The sequence below is a fragment of the Maylandia zebra genome, linkage group LG18, assembly GCF_041146795.1.
Source record: "Maylandia zebra isolate NMK-2024a linkage group LG18, Mzebra_GT3a, whole genome shotgun sequence".
Taxonomy (NCBI): domain Eukaryota; kingdom Metazoa; phylum Chordata; class Actinopteri; order Cichliformes; family Cichlidae; genus Maylandia; species Maylandia zebra.
Window position 1 is genome coordinate 27047083 of NC_135184.1, and position 20564 is coordinate 27067646.

Sequence of the window (20564 nt, forward strand, 5' to 3'; positions counted from 1 at the left end):
GGTATCGGTCCGATACTGACCTAAATTACTGGATCGGATATCGGAGAAAAATAAAAAATGTAATCCGATCCATTAAATATCACGAAAGCACCTCACAAAACTTGCAACACGCCGTAACTCACCTCAGAACGTTAGCACGTCGGAGCAGTATGCATCACGTGATAGAGCGGCTGTGGCATGCGGGACCTGTCGGTGGTCTGGATAGCATGTGGAGCTTCGCTAGCAACCCAGCATTTCATCTCCGACAAAGTTATCCCCGAGAGAAGTAAAGCAAGTGTGTAAGTCCAACTCTGAATGTTTGTAAAGCACTCCTGCGTTAAGCTTAACGAGCGACTGCCTCTCGCTCTCCGGCTGCTACTTCAATCATGAAACTGCTTAATGATCAGCTGATCGGCTTTTCTGTCGGGAGTAGTCTCTCTTGTTTGTTTTTGGCCCACTTTGCACCAGACAGAGGAAACCAGCGGCTGAACAACAGCAGCACGTTTAAGCTTGATCAGCTGTTGTTACAATTTATTTATTATTACTTTCTACTCCAGGATCTTTTTCTACGTAGCTGACGGCTGGTAACTGTGCAGGGGCGGATCTAGCAAAGTTTAGCCAGGGGGGCCGATAGGGCATGAACAGGGAAAAGGGGCACAAAGACATACTTTTCTTTCTTATTCTCATTTAAAATGTCTAGCTTTTAATAAATAATTATCTGACACCCAAAGTTTTAATTTGATGCAAAATGAATAGAAGTCCATTACTGTATATAGTAACTATTAAGTCTAATATATATACCCTAGTAAGCTATAGTACTTTTTCCTTTGGGAAGGTACCATCTGTGCAGTCTGCAATTTTGTTGAAGAAAGATGTTGAATCTATTTAATATTTCTTGAAAAATAATTGATTTCTGTGCATTTTTTTTCACACTGCATCAAATTAAGGTTGATTACGTCGATTAAGCATCATGAGGTGGAGCGTGAGGGGTGGTTCCCTATTTTTTATTTATTTATTTTTGTTGTTGCTGGGAGTTGGAACCCTATTAGTTAGATTGCTTAATATTTACACTAAGTACTCTTTAAAATACCAGAATAGGGAGGATGGTGTAGGTCTAAGTTTATTAGATTGATCAGTATTGCTGAACTATGAAACATTTTTTTTGTATACAGGTATAACAGAATAGCTTTAGTGTAGTTGTTGTTTTAAACTTGAGTATGAACTTATACAAAATGCAGCAAGATATTTAAAAAACAGTTTTGTTGGTTAAAAAACACTATATCGGATTCATATCGGTATCGGCAGATATCCAAATTTATGATATCGGTATCGGTATCGGACATAAAAAAGTGGTATCGTGCCATCTCTAGACTAAACAAAGAAAAGGTCTGCTGCTAAAAAGAGGTCACCTCACAGAAAATACTGATGTTTAACGAGCGAGTTCTTGTGAGAAAATGCCACAAAGAGAAGCACTTTAATACTAGGAAAAAAACAAAGAAACGGGGACCAGTACAAGTGCCTTTTAATGTTTTTTTAATGGGAATGGTCTTGCTCTGTCTTTGCCTGAAGTATATTGCGTTACTAAAAGCCTAATGTATGTGGTGTTTATACAAGGGGAAATAAAACCAAAGTCAGCTATTGTTTTATAGCGAAGCGTTTTCAGCTGTTAACAGCTCCAAAGTGAGCTGTTGGACCTGTTGTAAAAAAGGTTATGCAGGCAGATTGGAGAGTTGCATTAATTTCAGTCCCCTGTGCCAGTTCTTTAATTCAAGAGCAAGCTTATGAATTAGATCAGATGTGCAGTTTCTCTTTAATCACTGGGCTCGAGACTACAAAGTTGCAGGGAGACCTGCTCCAAGAGGACTCTCTTAGCACGAGAACTTATTTGGTTAAAAGACTGAAAAAAGTCAGGGCTTTCAAAATCACACCAATCCACCCATTTTATCACGTCGTATTCTTGTGAAGTATGCGCTTGAGAAGTGCCGCTGTTCACTTCTCACTGGACGAATTTAAAAATGCAAATCATACAGTGTTACAGTACGTGTGTGGTTGCATAACACAGCTACTAAATGAATCCTGTCATTTAAAGAAAGAAGAAAACACATTCAGGTGTGATTAAGCGCCACCGTTACTTAAACAACTACAGGATAAACTGAAGAACATGGCTGGTAGTTGTAGTACTAGAAGTAATAAATAGAAAGACTGCAACGGCTACTGAGGACAACTGTGTCCAGGAAAGTTCAGCATCCTCTGAGAGATTTCACGTTTACAGAAGTGATACAGAGTGACTGTTTTATAATGTTAACTGAATATTTCGGGAACTGTAAACAGCCACTTGTAGTGCAGAAGATGTATTGATGTTTCACTGATAGGAAGTTTATAATAATAATAAATGATTAGTAAGTAAATGAGTGCCACGGGGACTTGGATCAGTGCTAGTATTAACTGATGCTGCAGGATCAGTGTCCAATTAAAAACTAAAGGGACCCACAGCTGCCCTCTAGTGAGCAGTTAAATCACTGAACATTTAATGTGTGTACACAGTTAGAAGACTTGGAATGATTTAGATCATAGTTGCTTGATAATTATATATGTTAAAATAAATATAAGAAACGGTGCATGGTGCACACTAGTCTCTCTGACCTGACCAGGCCATAACAGTAACATGTTGAAAAAATATATAGGATTTTGAAAGGTGAACACTATCACAGTGCAAGAGAACATTTTGAAATATCCCCAGACTGAGAGATCTGAACACACTCCTTCCTCATTATTTCTTTAATGCCTTATCACCTCTGCTTCCTGCCGTGCTTCAGTAACAGACAGCCCAGCCCCACCTCCTCCACCTCCCCCAGAGGACATTGGTGTCTTTGAAGAGCCAGCTCCCCCTCCTCCGCCTCCACCTGTAGACTACGAGGAAGAGGAGGCCGCAGTGGTTCACTACAACGATCCCTATGCTGATGGAGACCCCCAGTGGGCTCCCAAGAATTACTTAGAGAAAGGTTAGTACCCCGAGTTAATCATTGTATTTAGACTTTCACCAGTGCAATGAGCCATTTTACTGTTTTTTTCATTTTCCACAGTTGTGGCCATTTACGACTACTCCAAGGACAAGGAGGACGAGCTGTCCTTCATGGAAGGGGCCATCATCTACATAATCAAGAAGAACGACGATGGCTGGTTCGAAGGCGTCTGCAACGGCGTCACTGGACTCTTCCCTGGAAACTATGTTGAGTCGATCATGCACTATGCTGACTAAAGAAAACAAACAAAAAACCCCACACGTGATGGCGCTGCAGAGGTAATCCGTGAAGATGTACAGACGTATGCGGCGCAGCGATAGCAGTTCATACAGTTTGGAATGAAGTGCCATGGTGAATTAATAAGTAGTTTTCTTCTTTTGTGGGGAGAGGAAAGGGTTTGATCTACCCTATTAAAAAAATAAATACATAAATAAGATGCCGCACAAAGTAGGAGGGTGTTGAAGCTTTGCAAGGCCTGTGTCTGGAAGTAAAGGCCTTTTTTTTCCACCACTGTCATCAAACAGCAACATTTTGCCTCACGACAAAATGACGTACATCAATAACAACTTCAGTGGATACAGAGTAAATCTAGATGTAGTGTTGCTTTTTCCGAGTATGCAGTAGATCCAGAAAGTGACGCACTGCTACAGTTTTACCGAGACAGTGTAACCGCTTTACGGTAAAGTGCTGCACACTTTTTCCTTCTCGTTTATTTGTACTGTAGACCATCAGACCAGCTCTTTCCTTCCTTTTGAAAAACAACGATCTTACATTATCAGAGACCTGAAAAGGACAAACGAACGTCATCAAGTGCATTAGGACACAGCTGAATGTGCCGTTGACGTCCAAATCACACAAGGTGTTTAAAAAATATATTAAGGAGGATAATGGCCAGAAGGAGCTGTGTATTCAGTATGCTCTCTGCTGTTGGTGGGGGTTGAAGTGAGTGTATAGACTGATCGCAAAAAAAAGAAAAGAGTTTCTTCTTTCTGATGGAGTCTCTTTCTGTTCTCTAACTTGTATATAAACTGTAATGTGAGAAGCTGCCAGTACAGTACATTTGTCAGTGTGTTTCACCAGTGTTTCCATCAGCGTCAGTGGGTGGGGGGAAGGGCGTGGTGCCAAGAGTGGATGTTTTGAGAATTTTTTACTTTACTTTTTACTTTATTTTTACTTGAAAATTAATTTTATTCATCACCCACAGTGCCATTTTAACGTGATTCAGGCAAAGTGGTTGTGTACAGGCATTTATTTTTCTACGTTAGGTCACAACTATATCGTCTTGATCGCCATCACTGTATTTGTCGATGCTGTCCAGCTACTGTAGCAGAGCGCTCACGTGCTTGCTGCTTCGTGACGCGAAGCAGAGGAAGGACTAAGTCGTGTGGCTTTCTTGTTTTTTTTTTCATGTTGTTTCCATTGTGCACTGATTAGTTAGCGGTAACTGTGATGACTTTTATTTCCATCATGGCTTTTATCACAAACACAAGCGTTGCCATCTCCAAAGTATCAACTAACCTTTAGGCTTTGTTTGTTCTTTCAGTGGTTGCTGGTGCGGTGCTTTACATTGGTGCTTAATAACCATAATCACCAACCCAAACAACCTCAAGTCCAAGACTCCTCCCACACAGAAATGTAACAAAGGACTTTTAGTGTCGTTATCGATCGTTTTGATTGTAATCCTCGGCCACTTTTGTGTTTGTAGTGAATGTAGGTGACTCGGCGATGGTGATGTGCTTCAGCTGGAGTCGCTTTATGTCTTTTTGTCCGTTCTGTGCTACACACGAATGACACCCGCTACCTGCAGTGAAGGAAGGAATCTCAATCTTTAGGTCTTAAAAGTTCCGATTTGTCCTACGAAATGAGATGCCTGTTCTGGCGGAGTGATTGTTGGTGCAAACTCGCTCTCAAATATCATTCAATATAATGCCTGTCTCAGAATATATGTTTGTAACAAGTCATATGAACATAATCACGTGTACTTTAGAATAATAGGGGCATTCAACTTTTATTTTGAAAGGGAACATTTTCAAGGTTTTTAGGCAGAATATGACTCAATCATATCGACAGTATTCATAAAGCATGGAAGTATCTAAACGTCATTACAGTGAATGATTCGCCACTACATCCCTTTCTTGATTGTATTTATTCCATCATGAGGTCATTTTGTTTTGTGAGGACTTTTTCTACCTGATGTATTTCTAGCTCTGCATTCAGCTTCTTTTTATGTGTGAGACTGCTAAGGAAGGATTCGATAGCAGTTTTATGTAAATGATTTATTTATACTTACTTTTTTCATAGAGTAATCATGAGACAACCACCGATGTGCAAAACTTTGTAATGTTTACCACTTAACGTCTCTAGCATTTCAGGGCATCACAGGTCAAGGCGCCTTTCTTTGATGTGCGTTTTCTTATGATCATTTGTGGAAATGAAAAGAAAAACAAAAAAACATCTGAAACTTTAATGTTCATTGGAGCAGAATGCGATATTTGTCTTCTCCTCTCAGTTTGTACATAGGATGTGTTCATTGAAATTTATGTACAGCCTTTTTTGTAATAAACAGCTCGATGAAACAAATGACAGCACTGTGAGTTTTGTGCCAATGAGCTGTCTCAAAAGATGGAAACAATCTGCAGCATACTGTAAACATGCTGTCTACTGTATGTTTGTGCCCCCAAATAAAAACCACAAATAAATATAGATTTGTGAATAAATAACTTTCAAAACATGCGCTTATATCTTACCACTGCTATGTGTTTATGTGTAACTGCAGCCTTATTTTAGGAGAAACTGGCTAAATCGAGGCTATCTGAGATTAATTCACGATGTACACAAAGTCTCAAAAGGATGTACGTTCTGGAGGGGGAGGAGGGATGAAGTCGGGTGGTGGCTCATATTCGTAGTCTTCAGTATGGTTTGCGGTTTTGGGTGCTGATAGACCCGCCTCAGGGGTGTGACCACTGGATTTTTCTGTAAAGACACATAAGAATGAAATTAAGAAGTCTTGAGTTTCAGATTCAAATATTCAGGACTTTATGCCGAAAATAACATAATACAAAGATGATACAAAGAAACTGTTCAAAAAATGAATAAAAAAGGTAACACACACATCGAGTCTTGATGAATGAAATATTCAGGGTGAAAATCTTTGCTGATTTAGATTGTTCAATTCATCGAGCACAAACTAAAAAAAACACAAACACATAAAAAAACAAAGTTCAAAACTGAAATCACAGTCTGATCCAACTGGTGCCCCTGTGTAGCTGCATCCAGTCCCAACAGCCTCTGGGCTTCTGGTCAGAAATCGGATCGTGTCCTGCTGGATCTCTTCACAGACATGGATCAGGATATCACTGAGCTCCTGGACAAGTCGCTGTTTGGCAGTGTTGGATTCACCAAAGTTGGATTCAACTCTGGTGAAGGTGAGGGCCAGTCAATGGGCAATCAGCGCCTTCGACGTCCAGGCACTGCTTACACACTTGGGCTGCATGAGGCTGGCTACTGCCCGGAAACAGGAGAAACCCAGTCCTCACAGCATGAACATAATGTCTAATGATAGGCTGGACAAATTCATCCCAGTTCACAACAGTCAGGGTGGTATTCGTCATTCAACATGACACTGCCAAACTGGCACACTGAATAATGTTGAAGGCAGCATAAAATCTGACTATTTGATGCCTGTGACATGAGCCTGCTTTCATTTGTAAAGACGACAGAGTGCCAGTGGTGGACCTGCCAGTTCTGGTGTTTTCTGGCAGTCAAGCTGCACAGTCCTGGGCTGTGAGTACAGGTCCTACTAAATGATGTGGGGTCCTCATGACACCATCACAAAGTGGGATTCTAACAGCTTGGTCAGAAACACAAACGGTAGGCTGTTGGACGTCATTTTATGTTCCTCTATGCACAGAGGAGCAGATACTGGTCGTGCTGGCCTTCTTTGGCCCTGTCCAACTCTTTTTATGTAATAGGCTGTCTCCTAGTATCTCGCCAACACTCTTGAGACCGTACTGACAGACATAACAAACCTAGTGATGCCAAACATGGATGTGCCATCCTGGAGGAGCTGTTCCACCAGTGCAACATGAATGGGCTGCAAACACCAACTCGCTGCATCAGTAGTGACAAGAATATTTCCAAAAAAGGAAACTTAGAGATAAATCAGTCGGGAGGGATACGAAGAGATTAATGATCTGTGGCCACACAAGAGTAAAGTAAAGCAAAAGTAACTATGGGAATGGGTTCATAACTGTACAATGAGAAATAGTTTAAGCTAAACAATTTTAATTTAAAATTTCATCACTCAACGTAAAATAAGCAAATATTTGGGGCTTTGGGCAGCACGGTGGCACTGTGGTTAGCACTGTTGCCTCACAGCAAGAAGGTTCTGAGTTCAATAGGGTGGGGCAAAGTCTCACCGTGGTTTCATTCTTAACCTGATGTGATAGTAATGACCCAAGCCATTTTACACACCATGGCTCATGTGATGATGTACATGATTATTAGAAGGTTAGCGACTACCACCAAAGAGGACGACCCCCACTAGGGTTTAAACGCCTATCCATGTTTTGTTTTTAAAATTGCAGAAGGATGTGAGGATGAATGTCTTCACAAGCTTAACGATTTCCAGTTGCCTTATTTTAGCACACAAAGAACCGTTTTCACTCATAGTGCACAGATTGTTATAATACTTCTGGAAATTTGCATGTCAATATATCTGCATGCAATTCTAAGGGCAAGTAACATTAAGGAGGATCAGCATGTTCATTATTCTAACATAGTTATATCTTAGTACAGACACTGAAACTTACCTTTATATGCAGCAGACTGAAGGGTTTTCGTAGGAGAAGCTCTCTTCATCGCTGCCTGGTAGTTTTTATACAGGGCAGTTCCATACTGAACACACACAGAGGACACAGTGACATATATATACATATATCTTCTATATGTATAAAAGAGGGCTGTGTTTGCACTGTCCATTCATTCACACCGTGGCAGACATTTCTGGAGTCACATAATTACATGACACACCAAAAAGTAGTTTCTAAAAGGTGTAGACTCCATCCATCAACCTGAACGAGTGGACCGTTTGAACACGGTTTTTAATTTCACTGTGTATGGCAAAGCGAGCTGTGCTACAGTTGGGCTGAATCTGACCTTGGCTATTCTGATGGAGTTGACCCAAAGCACCAGTGTTTTTTCATCATCACAGCAAAGTAACTTGATGTAGGGAGAGTCTTTCTGGATGCATGGGTGCTGGGAAAAGAGTGACAACAAAGAAAGCTTTTATGCCAAAGAGGACGGCCAGTCATTTAGTATCACAGTCCACTTCATTGATGGGGAGAAAAGAGAAAGAAATGGTCAACAGGTATGCTTTCTGGTATCAGAAGGCTCTAAAACGCTGCATCCTACGTTACCCATAAGTCTAATTCTTTTAGCAACCTGGGAAAAGCCAACATCTTTCCAAACCTGCACATTTAAGCTCACAGTTACAAATCCTGTGACATCATGCTGACACCATTTACTCAAGATGTCTTTCAGCGACACACAGAAAATGTCCCACTGTTTTCCAAAGGTAGGGAAGTGGGTCTCATTTATATTAAATTAAATGCTAGATTTTGGTGCTTCTGTAAAAATATATATTTGTAATCCACAAAAGCATCCAGCAGAGGGCAGGCCATGCCAAACTGTAACTACAGAGTGGGCCGTGAATAAGCACTGAAGGGTTAAATCATTGCTCTGCCACTGTCATTGTGGAAATCTTACGCGTGACTAACACTACATCTACAGAGTGCACGTGATTGTCTGGTCAAATTCTTACAGCTAAGAAGAATCTGTTTAACACACTGAGAAACGACCCCAAAAACAGGAAACTAGGTTGCACCCACTGGTCAGTATGGGCGAAACCAATTGAGGTTTTGTTTTTCTAGTACCACTTCCTCACTTAACTGCATCATCTGAAAAAAGCCATCTTGATCTGTTGTGCTGGAGTGCAGCTGTATGCTGAGTGCATCCGGTATCATTTAACTGCGGTCACTTCGGTTGGTGTGATATTTGAAACACATGTTAATGGAGAACAATATGAGTCAGTATGAGTCTTAAGCTACAGCTGAGTAGCCCTCAGATATAAACTTACATGGCCTTCAAATAGTACTACCTCAGGTCTGCACTTTGCACCACTCCATGTTTAGGCCTGCCCCTGAACTGAATTAAAATAAGTGATAAAAACCAAACCACAATCTTCTTGTTGCACTCTGCACTTCTGGTCACTGGTCTGTTTTATTCTTGTATGTTCAGGAAGCCTTCAGAGTGCTTAAAACAGATCAGACTACTTGAACTAATGAGAATGGATGCATCTCAGACTTAAAAATGGTAACTCAGGTAATTTTTCTTATAAGTATGCAAGTGTCCTTACACTGTGACTTTACAAAGAAGGGTCCCGAGTAAACAGCTGATCTTGTTTACAGCGGTTTTGTTGTTGTGTGATTGCAACATCAGCCTATGATCAGAAAGAAGCGTGAAGAAATAGGAAAGTTGCATAAAGGGCTTCTTGATGCCATCGCCACTTTAAGATTCAAGCTGCTGAGCTGACCTTTAGCATGAAGCAGAAGTTGGTGGGAGCTCTGTACTTCTGTTTGTAGTTCTTGGTCATATAGATGTTGATTTTTTCAAAATGGACAAAGCAGGCGAGATCAGTGGACGACTGGAATATAGAAAACAACAGGATATTATGACTCTATGGCAGACAGATACATAGAACAAAAGCTCAGACATTGGCTTCCTTATAAAATAACAAAATGTTTGTGATTTTGTCTCATTGTTTAGCAGCGCTTGTGGTAGGTATTAAAATCAAGGCAGATGGCCTCTGATGCAAATCCACGAGTTCACACTCACGCTCAGTACCATGGAAATTATACTGTTAATCTCTGTTAATCTCCCTTTAATTTCAATGTTCAACACATCATGTTCACACATGTCAAAAGATGTTGATCTTCAGCTGAAACTTCAAAGTCTCACTTCTTGGAACTGTAGATGACCAACGGATGACGGCGCCGTACTTTACTTCTTCTTTTTGCTCTTATTCTCATGTAGACACATAAGACACAAACGTCTGCTCCATCCATGTCTCCTTAAATGATTCCTTATATGTCTGTGATTTGCACATCTGCCTCGCACAGTGTTGCGAATTCTTTCACTCGGACGATTTTTGGTGTCAAGCCTGGACGGGCGGTGTTTGTCTTCTCCGTTTTAGTGACAAAGACGACATGTTTCCCTTTAGCGTCGGCGAGGCAGCAATTCAAATTGTCCATCTTCATTTCTCCAGCTCTTCCTCGTGTCTTTCCAGCTCTGTGATGCTTGACCGCTCAGATGGATGCCATTATGCACTTCACACGCAGGCAAAATATTCTTGGATTGTTGTTTATTGGCTGCTCTCATACTTGCTTTAACAATTCGATTTAGTTCAAGTTTAGTTATATAGCACAAAATCTCAACTACAGTTGCCTCAAGGTGCTTTCTATTGCAAGGTAAAGACCCCACAGTAATACAGGGAAAAATGAGCAAGCACTTGGTGACAGTGGGAAGGAAAAACTCAGTTTTGACCAACATGTTCAGCTTTACACATTTACGATCAGCAGTCCTTCTGTAAAGCTGAATAAATGGGAAGTGAACTGCCTGGCACTAAATCAGGTGAAAAACATTTTACTAAAGCTGTAAATTAGCAAGATTCTGATGATGTTTGTTAGTCAACTCAATTGCTGTATGTGTGTAGAAGTGATCTAAATAAGACTTTGCTACATTGTACATGACATGCAGTAGCAGTGAACTGAAATATGCACCTGAACTGTTGCTAAAAAAAAGAAAAGAAAGCAGGGCTGCGTCATCACTAAGATGGTTTTGTTTTTAGTAAATTCACATGAGACAAAATCAGACGATAGGCGTGCACTACAGCGACTCTTATTTCCAGTTAGAAAGACACTCCTTTATCTGCCTGCTTTACCGCTGCTTTTCTGTTCTTTACCTCACAACCGCTTTCCCACGCGGTCGATCTCAATACTGACATCATTACTCTAGTCCAATCACCTTCTTGCCCGCCTTCTTTGAGCCAATAAGCCCCCAAGGATCTCTCCTCATTGAACTGGCTTTTACATTTTAGTAATAAACAGTAAAACGTCTATGACTAAGGGTCTTGTGCTTACAACATGATGTGCCTAAAAAGCTGCATTCTGTCTGAAGGCCACCAGATGGCGACAGACGTGTTTGCAAAAAGTCTGCGGAAACAGCTTCCTGACTTGACCTCTGTAAACACTCCTGCTGAGTTCATGGTTCATCATTTTGGGTCATGCTGAATAAAAAATTAAGTCTATTTTGTAAATCTTGATCATATTATATTTCATAATGAAGGACTAACTGGAATGAAACAACTTGCAAACTGTTGTTGTTAGCAAGCAATGGTGGCGTGGTGGTTGCCTCACAGCAACAGTGCTGGGTTCAAATCCAACATCTGTGTGGATGTGTGTCTTTGAGCTGTGGGGTTAGGTTAACTGGTGCCTGTCTCTCTGTGCTGGCCCCCCTGTCACAGACTGGCCTATCCTGTCGCAGGATACCGATGGTAGCTGGGGATAGGCTACAGCTCTGGTGACAGTGAATTGGAAGATATATACACAACATACATACAACAAAAAGTTATATGTGCTGGAATTCAGTGCAGCTATCACAGTATCTACATGTAGCTTAAATGTTTACAGCAGTTCAGGTTTGAGACAGGCCTCATTGAGATCAGCTTCATCTAAAGCCGAGCAGCAGAAAACAGCTAGCCTGGTGTAAGCTGTAGAAATGACTTTGCTCACTCAGGTTGCTAAACCTGTTTTCTTTTAAGCAACAATACAAATAGAAACTTTGATTTGTTATACCTTTGTTTTTCCTTTGGGCACAAAGTAGATGCCCGAAGCCCTGAGCACAAAGTAGCGCGGTTTCCAAACCTTCTTCCCATCTTCTTTGAGGTAAAGTGTGCCCTCTAGGTCGGGAACGATCAAAGTCGAACCCCCGAAATTCTCCTGCAGCGTCAGAGGAATGGCATGAAATGCAAAACTGAAACGTGGCGCCATCAATGAGATGCAAAAATGTGGCACTGCGACTGACCTTGACAAGGAGATCTTTAGCCTGCTGGTTAATCGCATTCAATGCTGCCTTATCCTTTTTCCACATGTAAAATATCTTCACGAGATGAGAAAAGCACAGTTTACTGACTGAGCATTATAACATATAATCACACTTCACCAAGAAGCAGGTGCTCTGTTACCATATTGCTCACCTGAGGGTCTGTGAACATCACATACTTTTGTGGTCTTGGCAAAAAGTAGACTTTGTTTTCACTGTACCGAGTCCAAGCAGACAGTGGTTCCACCAAATGTTCATGATCCTCAAAGGTTCTTTCTGAAATAATGGACAAAAAAGCAAATTAAGGGAGGACACTCCACAAAAAAACTTTGGAAAGTGGGAAATGTGTGCTCAATTCAAGTGAATTCAGTTTTATTTCTATAGCACCAAATTAGAGACTCTAGAATAATACAGACAAAACCTCAACAATTACACAATACCCCTGTGAGTAAGCACTTGGCGACAGTGGGAAGGAAAAACTCCCTTTTAACAGGAACGAACCTCCAGCAGAACCAGGCTTAGCAGCCACCTGCTGCAACCAGTTGGGAGTGAGGGGAGGAAGACTCCTCTGTTATTTTGACTACCTGTTATCATGTTTACGTGTGTGTGTCTTTATCTCACCAATCAGCAATTCGGGGTTGGTCTCACACAGACTCCAGGCAGTGCTGCAGTCACAGTGCGTCTTCTCAAACAGTTTGTCCAAGACCTCTCGCACCGATTGCCTCTCGTCCACCATCAGCGTCTTGGAGCTGCCGTCACTCATGAGCACCTTCACAATCAACTGAGAGAGGCACAGTTACTTTAACTCAAGATTAAATGCAAGCTTCGATGAGACACACACACACGCACACACACACACAAAAGAAAATCTGCTGATCTTACCTTCCTCATTTTGGCTTCTTTCAGCTTCTCTAGAGCTAGTTTTATTTTCTCTGCTTTTGTTTGGGGTTCTCTCTGGAAACATAGAAGAACGTAATCTCTTTTGACGCCCCATGTCCAGGAAATTCTGACTTTATATTTTCTCTCAGTGCAAAACTTTGGTTTACCATTTGCATGTTCCTGCAGGATACATCTGTGCCTGGTGGAGGAGGAAGGGCAGTGGCTGGCTCATGTTTCTGAGTTGTTGCGGGTGGTGCAGTTTGATCGTTTGTACCGCCGATGTTTGGTTCAGAAGTAAGGGGTTCCTGCGCGGCTGACTTTGATTCCAGGTCAGCCATTAGAGCATCCAGATCATTGTCTTCCAGTTCATTAAGCGACTCTGTAAGGAGATGTGTGGGTTTAACTATGACCTCAAGAGGGTGAGTTGGAGAATCATGGACGTAAAGCTGATTAGTTCAAAACTTGAACTGGCAAGGTACATCTATTGAGAAAAAATGAACGAGCAGCATATTCCAGTGGGAATACCAGGGAATCCTGGGAAACTAGGAGCGTACAGTGTCCTGTATCCCCCTTCCACTAAAACACAGTTTGCTTTTGGTTGTTTCAAATTGCTGATATGCCTTTTTTGCACCTCGGCCATAAAAAGCTCATCAGGTACTACAGATGAATCGGTTAAAATTCTCCACAACGTCAAGTCTCAGTCACCTTGCCCCTTGGTCAAAATGGGACCCCGCCATCGGTCAAGTTTTCCGAAAAGCTTGGTTAATGTGATAACTCAAGAAGGAAGTCACCTTGGATTTTCAAATTAATGCCATAGCATCTACTCGGAGGCTGAAGGGGAACGCTTTTCTTCTGTGAAACAGTTTCATCTGCATGACTACTCACCATTCAGGTCGTTGAAGCCAATGGAAAAGGTTTTTTCTGTCTGGGCCGCAGAATCTGCTTCTGGTGAGTCACCTTCAGTCTTCAGACTCTGCAGGGACATCATCAGAGCCCCCCCGCCATCCCCACAGCCATGAATTACAGTTGCATGTCGTGAAAAACACATGTATGATCACATAGGTCGTGTTCTTGGAGGGAAGCAACAGTTCATAGTTTGAGGTGGCGCTTTAAATCGAAACCCTGTGTCCTCAAAATACTCTGAACTGCTGTCTCTTGGTAACTTGTTTCCCTGTACTTCATCACGCTCTGTCTCCGAGCTAAATCGGTAACACGAAACACATTGCGCTCAGTGTTTGCAGGGGACAATAAATCACAAGTGTGTTTGTTAAGAAAGAACGATTCATCACAACATTACATATAATCAGTGATTTATAATTGGGCCTTCCGAACTAAGGAAATGGCTCTGATATTTCAGTGTCCCCACCATTAAAAAACTTGCTATCAAGAAACAGACTCAAACTGTATGATTTTAATTGTTAACATGCTCTGTCTCTGCAGGCTCACTCATAAACAACCTGGGCAGAAAACCTGGAAACAAAATGATGCCTCCGAGCAGGCTGTTCCACCCTGCTGACTGTGCCTAATAACACATTTGGTCATACTGGAGCTGCTCCGTAAATGACACCTCCAAGCCTCTTTAGACCAGACCTTTTTATACTTTCCTTTAAAAAAGATTTTCTACCTCCGAGGCAGTAAAGCATAGAGAACCAACCCAATCAAGGCAATAAGTGGAATCATTTAAATCCTTTTGTTTCTAAGAGTCTCTGGGGGTCGACGCTTAACTCTAAATGCTTCTCTCGCGAATTCTCCTAATAGTCTTTGAAATGGTGTTTATCACTGTGATGGCTTTCCAAAGAGGATGCAAGTCAGAGTGACAAATGGAGCCTTTCTGGTAAGCATGATGTAATACTGAACATAGATTGATTCCATTCTCAGGGCCGTGCTCGTTTGCAGCTTACATGCAGGGGTTGGAAATTGACACTAACGCCAAGTCTCAGACCCAGGCTTCAATCAGTTATGAGTGTATAATGTGTTTCTTGGCGAGTTGCAGTTTTATGATGAGCAGCTTATGTGTGCTTAAGGAAATCTGCAGCCATTGCCCACAGTCCAATCCACAGATGATGACCTCACATGTCAGCATTACAGTCGTCTTGCAAAAACAAAAAGGCTGTAATCAGACAATGCCCAGATTATGACTAAAACACTGAGTGGATTATTCACTTTCATTAACCTGTTCCTGCCTCAAAAGAATGGCATCTTGCACAGTGTCAACATGAAGCACTATTCACACATTTTCCAATCTTTTACAGGGATTACCATGTACCTTAAATGTTCATCAGTTACAGCATCACAATCAAATCAAATCGAAAACAAAAAAAAAGAAAAGAAAACTCACCTGAGAGAGATGATCCATCTCTCCGAGCAGGTGAGTGAACATGGCGTCTATGTCGTCCATCTGCAAACGGTAGAACGAGGAATTCAGATTTTTTAGGAGCAGTAGGGGGACAGAATAATGCAAGATGCAGAAAATAAAGTAGATAATGGTGAACCGCCCTGTAGGAGGCACTAGGAAGTGAAAACTTTGGGCGATTTCAGTTCGTTTTGCGATCAGTTTCGTGTTTGTTTTGTGTCAGTTCTGTTTGTGGAAAACCTGGGGGGGTGCTGTCTGGCATAACAGCTGACATTTTTGTGGCAGGGCCCACACAACCAGTAAGCGTATGCGCACACATGCACAGTTCTGGATGTGACAATCCCCATGGCAACAGGGGATAAACAAAATGCAAAGTGCAGCATCTATTTAGACAGAGCACTCAAGAGCAATGATCCGCTGTGTCATCTCGGTGACTTTACAAAGAGCCGAAGCAGCTGTTTCTGTGCTGCTCTGTCTGCAAAGTCGCTTCAATTCCTTGGACAGCAAACGTGGAGCTTGTGACCTTCCATTTTCTAAGTGTTCTCTTTAGTATGAGTGCACAGCATAGATACATTTCTTAAATAAGCTAAATAGTTTTCACCTCCTGTAGATGCCATCTGTGTAACTCTTTGTACAGTCTGTGATTGAAAAGCGATAGCTAAAACTCAAATGCTTTGTTTTCTTCGCACTAAATTGATCAGCCCTGCAAAAAGGCTTCATTGAGATCAAAGGTTTTCACCAGACCAAATTTTCTGTGGAATTCAGTGTCTGGGTTTTTCCATATGGGGGCGGCATCTTGCCAGCTTTAGGTCTTGTATGTGGATCGGCTTGAAAAGCAAACTGAAGAATGAGCCCTCTGCTTCTTGCCAACTCTGCAAGACTGTTGCAATATGTGGTTATCAATACCAGTAGATGCACTTATTTTGAAAGGAGCCCAGCAGCTTACCCTGACTCTGAAAGCTGCACGTACAGCAAATATAGAGGTGGGGATGGTGGTAAGATTTAAAATAGTCGTTTTATTTGAAGCGACTTGCCTCTTTTGTATGTGCTATTTTATGAGCTCAGCAGGTCATAAGCATGATACCATTTCCTGATCCTCACACACATCATGTTTTTCTGCACTTTTACTATGACACATAAGCACGTAACACTGCAGTCATACAATGGCTCTGCAAGTTTGCATCTATTATTAGCTTTTCTTATCTTTTTTGCTCTAATTTCAAAATGTGTGAGGTGGAAACTGTTTCCATTCTTTTTTGCACGTCGTTAGGTTTTGCTCTTGTTTGTGCAACTGACTGTCTTTAACATTAGAAATGCAATCTGATCTACCCATCTTAACATGCTAACGTATAGTTTTGCACCCTGTCCTGTTCTGTGGATTTTATCTTTTGGGTTTTTTTTCTCTTTCATCTAAGAACCCTACACTGGTTATAAAAGATGAACACCTGGGCTATTCAGAAACAGCATCTTTAAGTTAAGGGCTCGTGGGCAAACTTTACTATTTAGATTATTAGTATTAATTTGTCATTTCTAGTAATTTGAGGATTTCAAGTTCTGTATTTTTTCTCATTTTAGCTGTGATTTGACTCAATGAGTCACTATTAATCCTGTTAGCTGTATAAAGTTTTTTACGTTTACATAAAAAAAAAAAAGGTAATCTGCTTGCTCTGGCTGAAAAAATTTGCATGGACCAAAGAGGTGTTGTTACAAACTGTAAAAATGAAAACTGTTATCTAAAGGACGCTAAAGTGCCCCATAGATCTAAAGAGTGCTGTCATTTTAAGTGAAACATTTCTTCACGTTTGTAATTAAAAGCAAGACTTTGTCCCTACTTTTCCCAATACTGGCTCTAGGTTCTATGTTTTGTATATATATACTTTGAAGTATTAAGCTTGAAGAATGAAGTACCTTCAGGGCTATTTCAAATCTAAATCACTTTCATCCAGCCTAAAAGACCTATTTCAACAATGAGATGCAAATGTATTCCCTGTATTCGCAATTCAGTTCACTTCAGTTTTATTTATATAGCACCAGATTACAACAAGAGTCGCCTTAAGGCATTTTAGATTGTAAGTTAAAAACGCTACAAAAATACACAGAAAACGGCAACAATCAGACCTCCTATGAGCAAGCGCTTGGCAAAAGTGGGAAGGAAAAACTCCCTTTTAACAGGAAGAAACCTCCAGCAGAACCAGGCTCAGGGAGGGGCGGGGCCATCTGCCTCGACTGGTTGGGGGTGAGGGGAGGGAGACAGGACAAAAGACACACCAGTGGAAGACTGCCAGAGATTAATAATAAGTAATGATTACATGCAAAGTGTTATATAAAGACACAAGGTGAGTGAATTGCATCATGGGAAGCCCCCAGCAGCATAGGTCTGATGCAGGGTAACTAAGGGAGGACGTTTTAAGCCTAATTGCGATTATGGACATTGAATAATAAAGTCGAGGTCAGTAATATAAATAAACGATGACCACAGCAGACATCGGTTGGGCTGTTTAGCTTGGCCCTAATATATTGCAAACATTAAAGTTGCAGCTTAAAGTATAGAACATGCAGATTCTGTCCTGTGTGCACTGAGTCATACATGTTGTTTGAAACATGTATAAACTGTCTCTGCATAACTTGCGCATTCTCATGCGACAGATGCACGTCCACTGTGCCATCTCTGTTGCTCAGTCTCATTCTGTGTTTACGCCGAGCAGTAAACAGACCATTAAAGTGAAACGGGGTAAAAGGGGAAGAGTGGAGCGAGATGTAGCTCACTAGGTATTGCTTCCACATGAAAGTGAAATTTTTGGATCGCTACAGAACTTTACCTCTGGACTTCTGCGTCACACATGTGAAACTCATTCCAATCCTCCGTCTCCTTTGTCTCGTGTAACCTTTTCGTTTGATTTTTCCCGATTAATTTCAACAAATGTGCATTTGCAGACTGCGCTCATGAAAGCAAGCATCGCAAACACCACATTTGTTTATGAATTCCATGCTCTCATCAGGCATGTCAGAGTGTTGCCTCTGCCTCCCGATGTGGTCTCACACATCAACAAAAACGAGGCAACGCCAAGAGACACGCAGGCGGCCGTGCCAAAGCCTGAGCACAAAAGGCGATTTATTGAGATGTACGTGCATGAAAGGAATCACAGTGCATTGCCTGCTAACAGTAAACCAACATGTTTTCTCTCTTCTTGCGGTCGAGAGCTTCTTGCTGTTTTCTAATTAGTTGCACAACCGTCCACTGGCTGCTGTGAGAGGGCATGTGTTTGTCTTAAGCAAAGCTGATGTGGCCATTCAAGTATTTAACTCTTAAAAGAACCAACAGAAGGCAGAAATGTGTGTATGCACAGTAAGCCAAAAGCTTTACATACTTCAAATGATTCGATTCTTATCCATCGCTCACCATGAAAGTGTGATCACTCTTAACGTCAGGCTGCAGTGTGACAACCAGCCCCAAAATACAGCGAGAGCCAGAGCAAGAAGAGCATCACTGAGCTGATCTGGACTTACAGCTACATGAAACAACCAAAACTCGCAAAAGCAAGACTGCAGCTCTTAAATGCTGATTTAATCATGCTCATTTTATTTAAGGCTATCCTGCAGCACCGCACTGAAATGTTAACACAGTAGTTCTGAATTTAGTAGTAGCATATTTTTTATTGTATTGATTTACTATGAAGTTCCAACCAACTTAAATACAAACTCTATCTTTCATTAACACATTTTTAGCATTCTTACCTTTTCTCTGTCTTTGACACATGGAAGCATCACAGAGTGAGTGTCATTGCTGCAACCCTGACAGGTCAGTCTATATGTGAGCGCTTGCACATGTGACTTTGTCTGCACTGCCTGATATGCTACAGATATTCGCTCAGCTTCCTCTGAAATCAGGAAGTAGATCTAAGTTTTTCTGGTAAAGCAGATAGGGCTTAAGTAGTGCTCTGAGCTCTACTTCTGGCCTGGCAGGGCCACACAGTTGTTTTCACTACTTTATTCTGGTAAGAGCTATCAGTAGTTCCTTAATGTGGGAATGTGCTACTGATATATACCCTTTTATTGTAGTACTTAGTCAATACAAATTTGCATTTACAATACTTATTATTTGAATGGGGGCTGGTGATGTCAGCAACCTTCCAGTTTCCTTTAAAACTCAGATGTCTGAGAACATTTTAGCTTGTTTTTTCTCACATTTGGTTTACTTATACTTGTTTACCATACCTGACATTGATCTGTGATGTTTCTTTTATATTTTACATTTGGTCTACATAATATTTACGAGGTTGATTGGTGGGAAATCATTTGAAAACGTCGTACAACAAAAGGTCTTTTAGAAAACACACACAAAGGATTAGAACATTTTGAAATATGAATGAAAACAGATCTTATATTTATTATATTCAGTGCAATAGACTACACAGAACCCTTGCAGATTACAATAAAACAAAATGCTGTTTTGAGTTTAGGAGAGTGGTGCGCATGTTTCAGCTTTTCCCTGATGCAAAGTGGTTTTGATAAGATGAAACTGTTTCTTGTCATTAAATGTTAAATGTACTGACTCCCTGCTGCATGGCCATATGTTAATGTTTACTTAAGGGAACAACAGCACGATGTTCTACCAAAGATTGTTTATGGACAGTGGTGGAGTGGAGTGGAGTAGAGTGGAGTGGAGTGGAGTGGTGCAAACAGCTTTAAGCCCTCAAACAAAATCGTATTTGACAACTTTGAAATGTGAGCGAGCAAAGCGCAGAGGAAAGCGAAAGAGCTGCTGGAATAGATGCATAGAATAAACATGATTCATCAGGATGACACCTCTTCTTTATCTGTCTGTCATTTTAAGATGTGGTGTACTTTTTTTTCTCCTTTGGTGCTTTGTTTTTGCACGATCACAAATAAAATGCACACGACTTAGTGCAGAGGTGCGATTGTAGACAATGCAGTGTAGTGTGTTTAATATTTAAAGCACTGCTGTGCAGATGTGCAGATAGAATGTGTAAAATCTAATAATGTAAAAACTGTAACAAATATTTTTGTACTGAGGCTTTTCAGATAATAGAAGACCCCCCCATCTGGCTTTTAATCACTGTGAACCTTTGTTCAGCGTTACTGAGACTTGTCGCCATATTCAGAGTCCTATGTGGTCTCACACTTGCTAATTTATGTGTTGCACCTCCGAC

At 41.1% G+C, this 20564-nt stretch overlaps 2 protein-coding genes across 5 annotated transcripts in view; one reads left to right on the top strand and one right to left on the bottom strand.

Annotated features, from left to right (window-relative positions):
* The window catches only part of LOC101470874 (abl interactor 1), a 22365-nt gene extending 16658 nt beyond the window's left edge, over positions 1 to 5707 (top strand). For all 4 annotated transcript variants that reach the window (XM_076876852.1, XM_076876853.1, XM_076876854.1 and 1 more), the window contains 2 exons: positions 2796 to 2981; positions 3063 to 5707. In XM_076876852.1, the coding sequence (XP_076732967.1) occupies positions 2796 to 2981; positions 3063 to 3238 (362 nt within the window). In that variant the 3' untranslated portion in view covers positions 3239 to 5707. The remainder of the gene's footprint in view (positions 1 to 2795; positions 2982 to 3062) is intronic.
* On the bottom strand, positions 5452 to 19211 carry LOC101471522 (amyloid beta A4 precursor protein-binding family B member 1-interacting protein). The gene is made up of 13 exons (XM_004567207.3): positions 19129 to 19211; positions 15379 to 15438; positions 13926 to 14013; positions 13208 to 13419; positions 13044 to 13115; positions 12783 to 12942; positions 12316 to 12437; positions 12144 to 12218; positions 11915 to 12058; positions 9595 to 9705; positions 8160 to 8258; positions 7814 to 7898; positions 5452 to 5975 (listed from the first exon to the last, which is right to left on the bottom strand). Exons 1-13 carry the CDS (start codon positions 19156 to 19158, stop codon positions 5845 to 5847), a joined length of 1389 nt encoding a protein of 462 aa, XP_004567264.3. The 5' UTR covers positions 19159 to 19211; the 3' UTR covers positions 5452 to 5844.
* Positions 19212 to 20564: the final 1353 nt, after the last annotated feature.

Coding starts and splice junctions, on each gene's coding strand:
- LOC101471522 (XM_004567207.3), bottom strand. CDS start 19,158: ATGCTTCCATGTGTCAAAGACAGAGAAAAG. Junction 9,706..11,914: donor TGCCCAAAGGAAAAACAAAG/GTATAACAAATC, acceptor TCTATATTCCAG/TCGTCCACTGATCTCGCCTG. Junction 8,259..9,594: donor ACTTCTGCTTCATGCTAAAG/GTCAGCTCAGCA, acceptor CTCTTTTCCCAG/CACCCATGCATCCAGAAAGA.